The 16745-nt window shown below is 42.9% G+C and overlaps 1 protein-coding gene across 1 annotated transcript in view; it reads right to left on the bottom strand.

Annotated features, from left to right (window-relative positions):
• ADGRA3 (adhesion G protein-coupled receptor A3) overlaps nt 1-16745 on the bottom strand; it is a 101827-nt gene that overhangs the window by 23713 nt on the left and 61369 nt on the right. Inside the window, exons 11-13 of the mRNA XM_037140736.2 lie at nt 9934-10095; nt 7456-7659; nt 95-308 (exon numbers count right to left, since the gene is read on the bottom strand). Of these exons, the coding sequence (XP_036996631.2) occupies nt 95-308; nt 7456-7659; nt 9934-10095 (580 nt within the window). The remainder of the gene's footprint in view (nt 1-94; nt 309-7455; nt 7660-9933; nt 10096-16745) is intronic.

Raw genomic sequence — 16745 nt, 5'->3', positions numbered from 1 at the left:
AAGAAAACAACAACAGTCGGCAGTTTAAGGAACAGTGAACACTGGAGTCGCACGGCCCGGTGAGCACGGATAACAACACATGCCACATGCAAACCTATTTTGGTGAGAATCACGGGGGTGACCACCGTACGCCGTTTTCCATCATCCGCCAAGTTTGTGGAGTTCCCCGTGGCTGGAAACAGCTTTCCGTTGCGGAAGGCGATGAGCTGGAGCTTATAGAGCGAGTCGTCAGCGGGTCTGACTTCTCTTTTCTGCTTTGGCGAGAACAGCGATGGTGGAAGCTGAATAGACGCTTCGACTATGGTATTCTGAAAGCATGTGAAAAACAACAAAATCAGGTTGCCGTGTTAGTCTGAGTTTGTGGAAACCAGAAAGACTATTTTAGACAACTACAAATGCTTTCTAATTATACGATGAATACTTTTTAAAATATGTACATAAAAGTTAACAGCTAAAACAATTGATCGGTTCAGTGAAATGTCTGAACACCACATAAAAGCAAAGAAGCAAAGTATAAAATAAAAAGAAAATGCAACTCTATTTCAAAGTTAAAGAAGTAAATAAAAAAAATAACTTCAAACCAGAGTGAATTTCCCCATGATAAGACACATTGCTGAAGCAGACAGCATGAAACAGATCAGGAGCCTCTGATCACTCTTTATGTCGATTTTACGACGACAAAATTTGGTAAATAAGTACAAATGCAGCGTATCACAAACGTGAGTATAATTAATTTGGGATTATGGAACTTTAAGTTGATTTATGATGGATTCAGGCTGTCAAACAGCCAAAGAAGAAATTATGCAAACAAAATAGAAGCTTAGATTCAGCAAATTCTTCCTTTAGAAGTTTCTCTGAGACTAAGAAACACATCATGTTTAGAAAAACACAGCAATAAACAGGAATACCAGAAGACGCCAGCTGATTACTGAATGGTTCGCAGACTTCTTTATTAGGAATTTTAACATTATAAATTATTCAGTGTTCAATAAAAAAATAAATCTATAAACCCAGGAGGCAAATAATTAACTATCCAAAACAAAATTCTCTATTTTAAAAATTTATCACAGTCTTTCCTTTGGCACCAGCACCAACCAACCCCCCACCCCCTGCAATCCAATGTTCACGCTGCTGGGGGGAGTTTCATCTGATGAAATAAATGGGATCACGTTATCTAATTTTAAATGACACTTTGTTTCTTGAAGGATTAGGGAAAACTGCCCCCATGCCCTAAGTACATCACCTCATTTTGGATAAAAATGTCTCAAATTCAGCTTTTAACACTCCCCACGCCACAACCTCTAACCCAGCCACACCGGATTTCTCAGTTTTTGAGCATTCTCTTGTTTTTGGGCCACTGCAAACACTGCACAGGCCAGTGTCCTTGGGTGGAATGCTGTCCTGTTCTGCCTGGCAAACTCAAACTACGCAGATTTAATGTTTACCAAGATCGCTCTGCGGGCAAGGTGAAGGGCAGGTCAGGAAAGAAAGGCGGTTGCGGCCAACAGAAGGACTTCACAAAGTCCTTTTTAAATAGGGCTTTTTACTTTTTATTTATTTTTTGGATGATTAATTTTATCAGTCCTCAGTATACTGCTTTAAGAATTGGTTGCTCCCTCCTCTGGCCTCATTGGACATTCTGCACGTATCTCTAACAAAAGCAATATTTGCAGTACCGCAGTCTGACTCACCGCTCCTCCAACTCGCTAATTTCACTCACCTTTCTAGCCCCCTCCTCATGTTACTAATACTCCCCGGCAGTCATATCTGATAAAGGCAGACCACTGCTTATAACATTAGTAAGTCTGTGTGACATGTTTATTTTCTTAAAACAGGTTCTAATTAGGGTCTCTGGTTGGATTCCCAGTCAGGGCACATGCCAGGGTTGCAGGCCAGGTCTCCAGTTAAAGGTGCACGAGAGGCAACCACACACTGATGTTTTACTTCCTCTCCTTCTCCCTCCCTTCCTCTTTCTCTAAAAATAAATACGTAAAATCTTTTTTTAAAAAAGGAGTTCTACTTAAGCAAGTGAATCATTTTTAGAAGTAGCCTCTGACTGCTGTGTTTAGAGTCATGCTGGGACTGGGCAGGTGAATGAAAGCACCTTGGAAATCTGAACGCTGACGGTCTGAAGATGCCGAGAAAACACCAGAAAGGTTTCACCTAAGAAAATGCATAAAGGGATTTCTACTACTCTCACGGACACAATCTGGCGGGGAAAAGGGGGTATTACAGACTCATTCGCTAATACAGTAAATTTCTATTAAGTGTGCAAATTTACTTTGTGTATGTTAAGTCATTCAAAAAAGGAAAAACACCAATGAAAGGAGGGAAAACTGAGAAAGCATAGATATCTACTAAAACTTCCATATTTTAAAATTCTTGAATACAAAATGAGTCAAAAAGTATCGCTCAGGATAAATCACGTGTTTAACAAATCATAGTAATATTTCCTAAAAGACAGCTGAAAAAGAAAGTGACATCTATAATCTCCAGAAGTCCAAAAACTTTTGCTTCAGAAGTTTAAGCTTTGTAAAACCAACCAAAGAACAACAACGATTTTTAAAAAACCCGGGTGACCGGAGCGCACTTTGAGGAACGAGAGCTCCCATCCAGGCCACGGCATCCCTCTGGTCTCCACACCGTCCTTCTGAGTGGGATAAAGAATCCGACCAAATAATGACCACGGGTTCCTGGGACGCAGGGAGGGTTGCCGGAGGAGCAGGCTTCAGCTGTATCAATAATGTTTCCAGTTTTATAGTAAGAATGTGATACCTCCGTATTTAATTTTTTAAAAGAACTGGTCATTTGTTATGAAAAGGTTAAAATCTAATTTTAAAAAAAATCACTAAGAAAAGCTCATTTAATTTTTTTACACTTATCATGATTATACCTTTTGCCACTTGGCCTGAGGAGGAGGACCACAGAGTTTATAATTTCGTTTAAACATATATTTGTTTTTAGAGCATGGATTACGGCAATGAAAACAGATAGAAATACACGAATTGTAGCTAATAAATGAGGAAATTTTCTCTGAAAATCCTCTAGGAAATACATGTTTTTGGTGTCTAACATTTACTCCTGAAAGCTCACACGCCACCCACGAGGAAAGGAACGTGCGACTTGAAACAAGGAACTGGGACCAGGGTCCCCGAGTCACCGCTTTGTAGCTGCCTAACACTCTGCCCGGTCTTGTCTCCCTCTCTGAGCCTCATCCACCAAACACAGCTCCTGGTCCTCCCAACAGATGGAGGTGGGGACCAAGGGAATCATGACCATGAGAGGAACAAAAGGCTACAGGACCGTGGGTGGTATTTTTATTATCATCACTGCTGCCGAGTGGTGAGCGGTCATCGGGAGGCTGGGGACGAGCACGTCCCTGACTGCCCACAGTGACCCAGAACCTCATCACAGGTTTCTTCTACAATTCTAGTATTAATCTTAATACCAGAAACTGTCAAAGGATAAACACACATGAAATCAATGTTATCCTAGAGCTCTTACAAATTTATTTGCTTAATTCATGTACATGCCTCTATTTACAATGACATTAACCTAAGAAGAAAATGTTAAGTATTGTAGGTAATGTTAACTCTCAAATAACCTCCAGATTTTAACATCATTCCTTACAAAACAATCTGGAGTCCTACCCCCATGTAATTAGTAAATTAAATTTTTCTAACATCCTAATTTGTTTATGTCTACAGAATTCTGACAATAAAATTAGAAAGAGTCAAAGAGCCACCTGATTTAAAAGAATAAAATACCAATTTCTCCATGTTTTCTTGACTATCTACACACTCTGTTTTAAACAGATAGATATAATGACATATCCTAATTATTTCCTTATGTATAATTAGTTTTGAACTGCAGACCACCTTCTGATTATCTCACTGCTAAAGATTAACAGGGATTATGTTTGCCTTTAGAATTAATTTCTTAACTGACTTTCTTAACTAATTAAGTATGACTATTAATTTTTATCCAACAACATTTACTGAATGTTTCATTCCTCTGTGTCAGCACCGAGCAGAATCTAGACGCACGATGAAATAAGCCATGTGTCTGCCCTCAAATATTCACAATTTAACAAGAGAAACACCACAACAAGTAAAAAAAAAACAGTAATAAAAAAAGCTAACATTTATTACATGCTTACTCTGTGCCAGGCACTGTTGTAAATGTCTATACGTGTGCCTCACTTAATCCTCTTAATAACCCTTTGAGTACCACGTCATGATTCCTATGGAACAGATGAGGAATGGACATCAGAGAGGTTAAGTACTTGCCCAAGTTTGCACAGCAGTTACCTGGGGCAGCGGAATGTGAACCTAGGCTGCCTGGCTGCAGAAGGGCCACACTCTGAGGCACCGTCTCCTATGGCCTCTCTCCCTATAACTCAACTCACCATCATAACAGCCTCTAATTACTCTGGAGGAAGAGCAAAGCACCGTGGGACTAACAGGCTGTGATGAACTCTGAGGAAGAACTCTTACAGGGAGGACAGCAGGAATGTCCCCAGGCTGGGATGGTCCCGAGGGCTTGGAAAAGGGCAGAAGCAAAACACTGTACATAACTGGTCTGGAAAATTAAACGGACTTCTTTTGGGCTAAAGCCCTAAATGACTGACATGAGGGAAATGGGAGATACGTAGAGGAAAAACTAATTTCTAAAGTACAGTCAAGAAAGGTTTAAAGAACTGGCTTTTTCTGATACAATACAGCTAAATTCAAAACACTAAAAATTTATAAAAGCTTCTAGAGTACATCAAAAACAGGTAATGTATTGTGATGTTAAACATATCTGAATTATGGTGCGGATGATGGAAAGAAGCATTTGGTTATGAAAATATTTTACTTGGCGCTTTGACAGTCAGACAACAAACTGGCCAGACACCTGGGGCCAGGCGCTGGAATCATCGATGACCTCAGCACTGGCTCTGCCCTCACACAGCCCTCAGTCCAGTGTGGGAGGTGGGAAACCCGTCCAGTCCCATGTGTGACATGTAAGGACAGAGAGATGAGCAGAGGGTTAGGGGCAGAGTGAGGTAGAGAAACACGGGACACAGGATGGGAGGGGAGAGGAAAGGAAGTACAGGATGCAATCAGCTAAGACTCCTCAAAGGTGACATTTTTGCTGGGTGTTAACACACAACCACGGCGCTGGGGAGGCGAGAAGAGGAGGAAGAAATTCTAGCAGATGAATTAACATGAGCCTGGCCTGAGAATGGCCAGTGACTGGGAGACAAGGCAAGGGACATTTGCTGTCACTGGACAAAAGGAAGAGGAGGTAGGAAGAGACGTGGAACAACAGATAAATGACAAATGATGAACCCACCCGCAAGCCAGCCTACAGAGAGAGACAGAAGTATTTATCAGAGGAGGTAGGAGGTCAGTTTCCTCATTGGGTAGATCTAAGATAATGCTGACACTATGAACACCCCGAAGTGATGCACACACTGACCATCAGAATGGCCTCCGCAGAGGGGGAGGCTCCGAGAGCCCTGTGCTCCCCAGACACTGAATGCACCTGGGCGGCGTCCCCGGCAGAAGGGCCAGCAGGCTGCAGAGGTGCTCCAGAGACCGTGGTGGCAGCTACTTGTACAGGGAAGGAAGTACTTCAATAATTTACTAACTGGCACGGTTGCATCGGTACTTGTTGGCCACACAGTAGCCCTAAGTAGGCTAATCTATATGAGAAGGATGGATTTTTAAGGAACAGCCAGAGACATTGAGACTCAATAGGTAACCATGGTTTGGTCAACACAGGATGGAAGTCCCTCCAGACCAGGCTGTGACGCTAAGTAAACAGAGAAGGATGCACGAAACATGCAGAAAGCAACCCAAGTAAGGCTCCCATATGCTCAGGACTGTGTTTCTCTGGGTGTAACTTCCTATGCTAGCATATTTTCCCACTGAAGGGGAGTATATCAGTTATTTCATGTTTGAGATGTGTAGTTAGTGCTATCTTCAAGGCATTAAAACACACACACAAAGCATATAAATTATCCTAATACAAAGTTTAAAACACAAAGTTTTCTGTTAATGTGTGAAAGAGCTGTTGACATTAAAATATTTAACTAACTTTGTGTCACAAAAGACATTCCCCTTTCCCTCAGTTCAGTCACGTCCATATATGAAGCGTGAATGTTAGCGCAGAGCACCCTTGGCTTCTAGCCACAAGAGGATCAAAAGCGAGAAGAGTACAAGACTGACAAATCTGCGTGTTCATTTGAAGCTTTCTACTTTAGAGAGCAGAAACTTTTCTTACCCAGGGGGGCAGGTTTGTGAGATTGATTAAATGGATAGGGTTTCACCATTTTTTAATTCCTTTCTCCCAGTGACAACCCCCTCAGATAGAAGGATTCGTCAATTTTTTAAGTGCTCCTCAAAGACACGCCCCTTGAGAGAGCCCTTTCTCTCAAGGGCTTGTGTGTGATGCTGTCTCTGTTCCTTTTGTGGTACATTTTTACCAGTAAAAACTGCAGTGAGGAGAGGAGCAGGTCCGTGGTGGTGCTGCTGGGGGCATCGGGTGCTCTCACGGAGAGCAGGACATCAAACACATCCTGACACTTGTCCTCTGAGCATGCGGAGCCAAGTAAATACCTGAGCACTAGACATCCTGACCTAGTTGAGACCGTCATGCGTGGTGATGGGAACGGGCCCTTTCTAAATTTAGCTAGGTGGCTTTTCCTATGGAGGTCACCAGGTAAAGTATGACGAAATACATTAATTTTTCATTCATTCAGTATTTATTGAGTCCCACAGTGCATCAATACCTAACACAGGAGATCAATTATTATGCAGCCATTGAAGGGACTGCCATCCTGTTTGTGATATACTTCAGAAATGACAGAAACAAAGAAACCACTTAGTAATTAAAATCCACAGAACATACAGTGACCCATGGCCACACTAAGCAAATGGAGAAAATGTGGTTTCATTAGGAGCTGGATTATTTCCCCACTATTTGCTTCAATGTACTCAAATGAAACATTTCTAAACCCTGAATTTTAAAAATCAGTAACAATGCTTTTAATTTTGCTCACTGCAATAAAACACACGCTTTCTGAAGACATATCATGTTTGACTTCCTTGCCAAAATCCTTGATATACAGGCTGCCTGATTAACCACCCTGTCTCAAGGCCAATTTTCCATTAGGTTCAGTAGGCACAAAGCCAAGGGCACAGAATACTTTCATGTCTTGAAAATCAAGAGCAATAAAAATGAAATTTAAGGTCAAAGAAAATGTTTTAATATGTAACATTAATATAGTCATCTTCTTACCACTGTAGTCAGAAAACAGAACTTTGATATTTTTGTGTGGAGAACAAAGTCCAAAGGGCCAAAATGCCTAGACCCATGAAAACTGTAATGTGATTTTGCAAAGCAAAGCGTTTTGAGCATTCTAGTCTAACTGCAAAAGATCTTAACCAATCACAGACCATCACATACCTTCAGCGCCAGGCTGGAAAACGTATTTGACACGTTGCATTTGAAGCTCAGCTGCTTATCCAGGCCTCCGTCTGGGTCCCGCCTCCCGTAGTCGGAAAGGCCGGTGCGGTCAGAGGCGGCCACTTTCTGGAACACGGTACACGTCATCCCAGAGAAGCCGGCAGCCTTGATGACATACGCTTCCAAGGCGATGTTGGGCGAATACTATGAAAGCCGACCAAACGGAAGTTACAGAAGATTTATCAAATGGAAAGAAAAGCCCTTTCGAAGAATTTTCAGACACAGCACATAAATTAAAAGAGAACTCAGGCTCTGAAGAAACAAAGATCCTATGCCCACCAATGGCAGAATTAAAAAAAAAAAAGAGGCTGAAAACAAAAGGATGTCCCAAAATAGAAAGACATCAGTGAAGAGGAAAAGAACAGGTCATGAAGTGTAGAGAATCGGACAAATTCAAAGTCAATTTAAAATAATTTAAAGAGCACTTGGCAGAAAACTGTGCGCTAAAAATGGAGGGTACTATGGAAAAAAATCAGCTAGAGATATCAGTACACCCGTTACTGGTCAAGTACAGGAAGAGTAATGGGTGTGGGAGATGCACTCGGGAGTCGCCTTGTCCAGCACTTCCGGGCATGTTCACTTTTTGTCTTTTATAGGACGATCTAGTTAACTCTTCACATTACGCTGCACAGATAAAAACTTTACCCAGGCTCACTTCTGTCATTATACTCTAAATAGTGAACCCTAAAATGCCACCAAAAAACTACTAACATTGATATATAAATTCAGAGAAGTAGCAGTACACAAAATAAATATACAAAAATTAGTTGCATTTATATACACTAATAATGAACTACCAAAAAAGGGAAACTGAAAAAAAATTCCATGCACAATTACACCCCCCAAAAAATTCCTAGGAAAAACGCCAAGGGTGTAAAAGACCTAACTAAGAAAAGTTTAAGAGACGGAGTGGGAAAACATATTCACAATGATATATCTGATAAGAGGTTAATATTCAAAATGTATAAAGAACTTACATAATTCAATACCAAAAAAACTAACTAATCAAATTTAAAAATTAGCAAAGGACATGAATAGACATGCAAATGGCCAAGATTCAAATGAAAAGATATTCCATGTTGCTAATCACCAGAGACATGCACACTAAAACCACGATGAGGTATCACCTCACACCGATCAGAATGATCGTCATTAATAAATCAGCAAGCAACAAGTGCTGATGAGGCTGTGGAGAAAAGGGAACCCTAGTGCACTGTTGGTGGGAATGCAGACTGGTGCAGCCACTGTGCAATGCAGTATGGAGGTTCCTCAAAAAACTAAAAGTGGAACTGCCTATGACCCAGCGATGCCACTTCTGGGAATATATCCAGAGAAACCTGAACCACTATATTGAAAGAATATAATGTACCCCTGTGTTTGTGGCAGCATTACTTAGAACAGCCAAGATTTGGAAGCAACCCCAGTGCCAATCAGAACACGAGTGGATAAAAAAGCTGTGGTACGTTCACACAATGGATACTACTCAGTCCAACAAGGAGGGAGATCTTACCCTTTGCAACATCGCAGTGGACCTGGAGAACATTATACTAAGTGAAATAAGCCAGTCAGAGGAAGACAAATACCCTGAGATTTCACTTATATGTGAAATCTACTAAACAAAATAAATGAAGAAAATAGAAATAGACTCGTAGATAGCAAAAAGAGACTGATGCCGCCAGGGGTGAGGTAGGGGAGCAGCATGAAAAAGGTGAAGGGATTAAGCAAAACAAAAATCTCATATCCATAGTATACAGTGTACAGTCACGAGTGTGGTGATTACCAGAGAGAAAGGGGGTGAGGGGAGGTACAAGAGGGTCTGGGGGCTATAAATGGTGATAAAAGGAGACAGGACTTGGGGAGGTGAACACACAAATACAATCTACAGGTGATGTAATGTAGAATTGTATACTGAAACCTATATCATTTTGCTAGCCAATGTCACCCAATAAATTCTATTAAAAACTAAAAAAAGAAAAGGCAGGGAGGTACGAATCTAAATAGTAGTAGATGAATAGCTGTTCAAATTAAGCTGGAAAATCACCTGGAAAAGGTGGTACCTGCCCCAACAATTTTAAGAATCTCAAGAGTGAGACTAAACTCAGGGGCCTGCCTAACGCAGGACACGTTGCCACAGCTGCCACACCGACGTCTGCGGGGCGGCGGCATCGCTCCCACCATCCAAACCGGGCCAGAGGGGGCACAGGAAGGGACAGCCTTTCCCACGCAGGAAGACGACAGAATTTACTGTAATGTCTAACGACCACACAACATCTCTCTGTTTCTAAGAATGGTTAGGTCTGTGCCTACTCCACAGGCAAGGTGCCGTTCTAACTACCACATATGCGCAATGCCCCCTTCATTTTAATTTTAAGCCTAAGGACTTCATTTCTCAGAGTTCTAGAGTAACATCGCACTTACTGTGGAATAAACGTGTGCGCCGTTGGCTAGTCGGTGGGTCGCGATCCGCTGCAGGCACCGGACCACTCGGCTGCAGGCTTTCGCCTCCCGCTGCGCCAGCCACAGGACGCGCTCATCTGCCAGCATGATGTTGCTTGCGATGTCCACCATCACGTCCCCGAGCTGGCAGGCAGGGGGAGAAAAGAAGTAGGTAATGACAGAGGCTGTTTTACACTGTGCAGATCCTCCCGGGACAGGGAGACAGGCCCGCAGCCTCCACAGTCCAGTGAAAACCCAACACCTCTGTACTTGTATCCAGGAAACCGTCTGTGGACATGAACGGCACATCCGGTTGTGGCCTTTTGGTAATTTTAGGGCCAAACAGTGTAAAGTAACCCCCAAATCATTTGTGAAAAGACTGGCATGTGGTACTCAAATCCAGAGTGGGGGAAAAGACATCTACATGATCCCCAAACAAAAAGATCTAAACTCTTTTTGTCGAAAACCACTGAGGAACACTTCTTTGTATGTGTTAGGGTGGTAGTATTATTAAGAAACATCCACTGCCCAGTTCATTACAAACTGGTGCCATTCAAAACTCTAGAGGTGTCCAACCTCAGGAAGGCCCCCATCTACGCAGGGCCATCGCACGTCTTTGCACACGCAGCTTCCTCTACCTCGAATGCACCTGTGCTCCCCTTTAAGACCCAGGGCCACAAAATGAATGGATCTGAAGAGGTGCTCACTTTTGCATTGCTTGTTTTATTAAGTTATGAACTGACCTAAAGAAAAGAACTCATTTACTGAATCCTTTTCATTAGCTCAGATCATAACTAACGGATGTAACCATCTGTCAGCAATGCCAGCGAAAAGCCCATGGAATGTTCATGCTGACTTGTGTGCCCCGTGTCAGAGAAATGCACTGAATGTGCAGGGCTGATGAGACAGACCGGTGTCAGGGGGTTGGTATTGAGCAAAATGTTCAGTGAGAAGGAGATCTACAGCAGAAAGAACAACAAAAGCATCACAGGGGTGGGATCAGAGGATTTCGAAGCTGGCTGGTTCTCTAATCAAGACGTACGCATCAAAGGTGTGAGGCCCCAAAGCCGGGCCAGAAAGCCAAGGCTGTTTCAGCAGAAGTCTTTTGATCATCGCAGAAGATCGGGTGAGCCTCCCAACTCGTTCTGCACCCACTCCTCTTCCCAGGACGTATAATTACGAGGGCTGAGGTGGGCTTGGAAAACACTCAGTCTATCCCACCCAGAGTCCTTCACAAAGACAGGCCTGTGCAATCCCACCAGATGCCAACCCTGGAACCATGCAGTGAGATAACTATTGTAAGAACCAGGGTGAAGAACAGGACTTCAAACCCTGACTCCTAGCTGCGCTGGCCACTTAACCTCGTGTCCCTGCCTTTATTTGGATGATGTGGATAATAACAATCCTGTCTGTTCTGAATATTGTGCAGATTACGTTCCATTAACACACGTAAGGCTCCTGAAACCACGCCTGGCATGTGGCAAGCACTCAAACAAATGTGAGCTCACCTTGTAATTTTATTGCTCTTTTTTTTTTTTTGGTTAACCGCTTGAATCACAGTGTAGGCCCTCTTTGAAAATTACAGGCTCTAGAAGTGTTAGGAGGGGGGCGTTTTTAAAGTCTGTGTTCACATTTAAACTGGACCAATGTGTCCAGCAAAACTGCCTTCTCCTCCTCACCCCGCCACCTCATCCAATTAGAAAATCAGTCTACTGACTCTGCACTGCCCTTCACAAAGTGTATCGCAAACTCTTTATTTTCAATGTGAACACCCTGAGGGCAGGGGCAACTCAGTGTCCTACTTACATTTACACCCTCATTCATAGTATAACCCTGGTAGGAAAGCCGATGGTGTACAAAACTCACTCACTCACTAACAAAATATTTACCGAGGGCCCAGGTGAGACAGACACTGTCCTGAATAGTGGGGAAAACATGCAAGCTCTATTTTGGAGCTTACAATCTAGTGAGGAAAACAGGAAATAAATGCATTTTTAAAAAGTGATTTGCATTATAGCCGTGATGAAGGAAATAAGCAGAGGACTATATAATAAAGAGTAATGGAATTTAATTCAAATACCTCATTTTAGTGGACTCACACACTGGCAAAGGGCATTTCCCCCAAACCCAAGACATCAACAGCATCAACTGACAGAGAACAAGGTAGCACCTATCATGAAGCTCTGCAGGATCCCCAGCCTGTCTGCAGGATCCACAAGACACCAGCATCCCAGTACTGATCCTAATAAACAGGCACGGGGTTGAATTTCTTCCCAATGGAAGTGCTTAGGTCTGAAGTTATGAAGAACCGTAGGGCCTCCAATATGTCAATTACTACATTGATCAGTCAGCTGTCTATACAGCAATTAGAAAAATAATGACCACCTCTCAACAGGAGTTCCGAGCAGCTGAAATAATTTGGCTATGTTTTTATTATTTTTACCTATTATTTACCTATTATTATTTCAAACTTTCATACAAAAATGAATAGGGTAAACCAGGCTCCCTGGCTCTCAAAAAAAAAAAAGAAAAGAAAAGAAAAAGAAATTCCCATTGGCTGTAAAAACTTCAAAGAAAAACCGCAGGAAAACACTGATTCTACTCCAAGGGAGCATTTACAGATTAGCACAATTACTAATAGACTTGAGGTTTTAAATATACGAACTTTATGGAGATGTGACATGAGACCTGTCTCCATACAGCATCTCTACTGAAAAATGATGATGATTACAGGATCAAAGGACTCCTGTGGCTACTCGATGATGCCAGTAACGGCGTTTAAAGTGTTAAAAGTCATAAAGAAAAGAAATACCTCTAAGAAGGTATGCAGTTGACCAGAGAGATGGTCTTAGCTGGGAAGAAGCAATGTCTCTCATTATTTCACTAAATGGCTAAGAACTAAGGAGAAAGACTGGATGCGAACAACCCCCCCAGGGCAGGTGATGGTAAAATGCTGTATGCTTGTGTAGCTGGGTTACGGAAGCAGTTCTGAATCCATCACAGTGACAAAAAGGACACACACAAAAATAACGGCGCATGAAAAATTACACCGGACTAAAACAGTATTCCTGAAACCTGACAAAGAGCTTGAAAACCACAGCCAGCATCCCAAAGCCATTGTCCCCTTGACCTCATTCCCTGAAGGCCATTCCAGCCACAGGAGGTCAGAAGGAATCTCGCACCTGCTCGGCCACCTGTCTCACTAAACGGTCAGGGTGAAATGAATATGCCTGTGAACACGCCTGATCAAAGATAAAGGGTAAAGGATGAAAATGCCACATTAATAACAATGAAAATGTTAAATGTCATCTGTTTTAAGAGACAGGATAGTTCTTGCTCTTCTCAGTACAGGGGTGGGCACAAGTTGTTCGTACGGAAAAAGATGCGCAGGTTATGACAATTGCCATAGCTGAATAAACTGTTTCACACAGTCACGATTGTAAACCTACTACTTTTGCCCACCCTTGTTTGGAATTCTGATCAAAATTAGACCAAAATCATCTAAAAATTTCATGCATTTGATCGGCTAGCATAAGAAATACATAAGATGCTGTATGAACTAAACTTGATGATATTTCATTTTAATGTAGTAGGAGCAAAATGTAACATTGAAGGCAGAATGTCTGCATGTCTGGAAGTTAAATATTTCTGGGTTAGGATTTCAACTCGGTCCCAGGTCAGATGTCCATGAGCAAATTATCAGCCTCTCCAAGACTCAGTCTGTTCATCTGTAAAATGAGATCAAGAACCCTATGAAAGGTGGTTGGAACACAGTAAATTAGGAGGGAAAAAAGAAAAGAAAGCAGAAGACAAACACCTGCATTAAGCAATCCATGTCTGTCTTTTTTTTTTTGAGAAAAAACAAGGAATCCAGACCTCTTTAGACCCCTCCCCACACTTCCACTTTCAAGCCTGAAGCAGCAGGAGGTAGGTATCCTTGTTGGTTCTTATAGCCAGGAAAGCAAGAACTGCAGACGCAAGTGTGTATGCGCAGCAGCAAGCCAGGCAGCTGCTCTGGGACCACTAAGACAGAAATGGGGACCACAGGAATTGACATGTAGTCCCAACTTGACTAAATAATAACCATAGCAGCAGCTGATATTATGAAAGTTCAAGATTCCTCATTATTTTCTCCTAGTTACAAATTAGCACATCGAGACGGCACCTATCTTATGGCACGTTCTCCTCTTGATTACTTTTAATGAAGAAACTGCTCTTCTGTGAAAGTCAAGTTTTAAAAGCGTTCATTTGTCACTCTTAACAAGCCCTAGGGTCGTGACGGTGTCCGGTTCCACTAAGGCTTCTCTGCAGCTGGCTCCCGGGGGCTGCCGCTAGTCAACGAGAGGCCTCCTTGGGGTAACCATCGGGACCCAGGGCAAACAGCAAACCTCTGGTTTTACTGGGGCACAGAGGTAAAGGGAAGGAGGAGGAAGATGGTGAAGGTGGAACTGGAGAAACAGGAGAGAAGAGAAGAGGGGAAAGATGAGATGCTGAGAATAATGTTGCATGTGTTCTTCATCCCCTTCCAGGAAGGATTTGAGGGAGCCTAGCAAAAGTTTAAAAATAATTATTTTTAATTAAGAACGCACAAATAAAGAATGGGAAATACAGACACAGGAGAAGAAAAAGAGCCTTGGCCAGGTGGTGCAGGGGGTTGGAGCAGCATCCTGTACACGGAAGGGCTGCGGGTTTGGTCCCCAGCTCCCCAGTCCGGGCGTGTACAGGAGGCAACCTAACAACGTTTCTCTTTCTCTTCCTCCCTCTCTAAACTCAATACACATACCCTCAGGTAATGATTTAAAAGAGGGAGAAGGAGAGAGAGGAAAGAGACACAGACGAGTTAAAAATATGTATCAGAGGCAGAGCTGCCATGACTGGGAGCAGTTGGTTCTTGATATGTTTCCAGTCAAGGCAGTGAAGGTAGTTTTACAATTATCAGCAGAAAGGGGACCACTTCCTCCAGGCAGATGAAGTTGCTTTAGTGGCAGAGTCACAAAACACTTGAGGTACACCAGTCGGGAGAGGCAGGACTTCTTGGGCACCGACCCCAGCCACACCTTCACAAGGCCTGGAAAAGCTTAACATCTAAGGTTCTTCCACCCTCCCCCTGGAAGCAGATTTTGGTTTTTTTCTGAGTACAAACATGTATGCGCATCTCCCTTTTCTGGAAGAATGGCAAACTAAGTACTCTGGACAATTCTCCTGCTAAAAGAGAAAAATGCTGAAGAGAGAAAGTTATCTTTCTTTTTAACTTCGTTTTCTGAAGTGCACTTTATTGATTATGCTATTACCGCTGTCCCATGTTTTGTCTCCTTCACCCCCCTCCCCCCAGCACCCCCACTCTCTTCACATGCACCGCTGACCAGGCAGGAGACCAAAACCCCTCCAGAGGCCGGTGTGGGAGCCCCGGGGGTGAACCCGGCTGACCAGGGACTGTGCTGTGGCTGTGCTGTGACGTGCACACAGGGCCTCGGACCTACCAACTGCCTACGGGAGAAGGTGGGTGCGTGAGCTGATAACCAAACAGGGTACCTCCAGGTCAGGGCAAACCACCAGGCCACCAGCCCCGCCAAGAAGGGGGCAACGAGGAAACTTGAAATGTGCCTGCCCTGACCTCGTCCCAAGGGAGGGGGAGGTAAAAAGTGATTTCCCAACAACTTGCAAACTCCAGTGGACCTTCACATAGGCCTGAGCTTCACCTGACTCCCATGGTCTGAAAAGCTTCCAGCTGAGAACTCGTGTCAAAGCAACCTGCTACCCTGGTACTGACCCTTGGCGCTTGGCGAATCAAACAAGTGTCACCCCTGATAATGATAAACTAGACCAGTCACATTAATATCTGTTACCAGCCATGCATAACCAGAACAACAACAGAAAAGCCATTTTATACAGGAGCAGAAAAACTGATTGTTCTTTTTTGGTGACATTAACACTCTGTCTACAAAATCCCACATACTAAATAAGGCAACCAAAAATAAGGTCTACAATAAAAATAAAAAAAAAAACATAATCAAGGAAAACTGAACATGGACTAAATAGTTGATGATATTAAGGGCATAGACAGAAAGGCTCATTTTGGTGCCATAATAACAATATCATGGTTCTATTTTAAAGTTCCTTATATTGCAGGAAATTACGGGTAAGATATGACATACAGAATTCACTATTAAATGATCCAGAGAAAGAAACAAGAGAAGGAGAAGGGGGGGAGGGAGAAGGGTGGGAAGGAGGGAGGGAAAGAGGGACAGAGAGAGGGAGGAAGGAAGGAAGGAAGGAAGGAAGGAAGGAAGGAAGGAAGGAAGGAAGGAAGGAGAGGGAAGGTGGGTAAAAGAAATACATGGATCAATGAAGTTAGACTGGTAAATACTGAAAGTTGTTGAAGGTCAAAGGTATAACATAGATATTAACAAAAACATTCTCTCTCCTATACTTTTACCATTTTCCAATTAAAAAAATTATAAAAGCTGTTATGAAGTTAAACCCAAAGGAAAAATGGAAACTAGGTAACTATAGCATACAAAGTCTCTATTGAGGTTCTCGAGGCCCCTGCCTTTCTCAGACACGCCACCCAGGGTCCCTGGAACTTCACTAGACACGTGAACTCTCAGGCCCCCTGCGAACTTTGTGTAGCAAACCCTCCAGGTGATAAAGTTTCAGGGTCAAGTTTGAGAAACTGTGTCCAGGAACGGATCTACACAGCCAGCAAACTGGGTCTTTGAAAAGATGAACAATACAGAAAAGCCTGACAAGATGAAGAAAAAAAAAATCAGAAACGTGGAAAGTACACAAGAAAC

Source organism: Artibeus jamaicensis, unplaced genomic scaffold (assembly GCF_021234435.1).
Source record: "Artibeus jamaicensis isolate MK-2021 breed Jamaican fruit bat unplaced genomic scaffold, CSHL_Jam_final contig_76, whole genome shotgun sequence".
NCBI lineage: Eukaryota > Metazoa > Chordata > Mammalia > Chiroptera > Phyllostomidae > Artibeus > Artibeus jamaicensis.
This window is presented reverse-complemented; position numbering and strand designations above follow the sequence as displayed.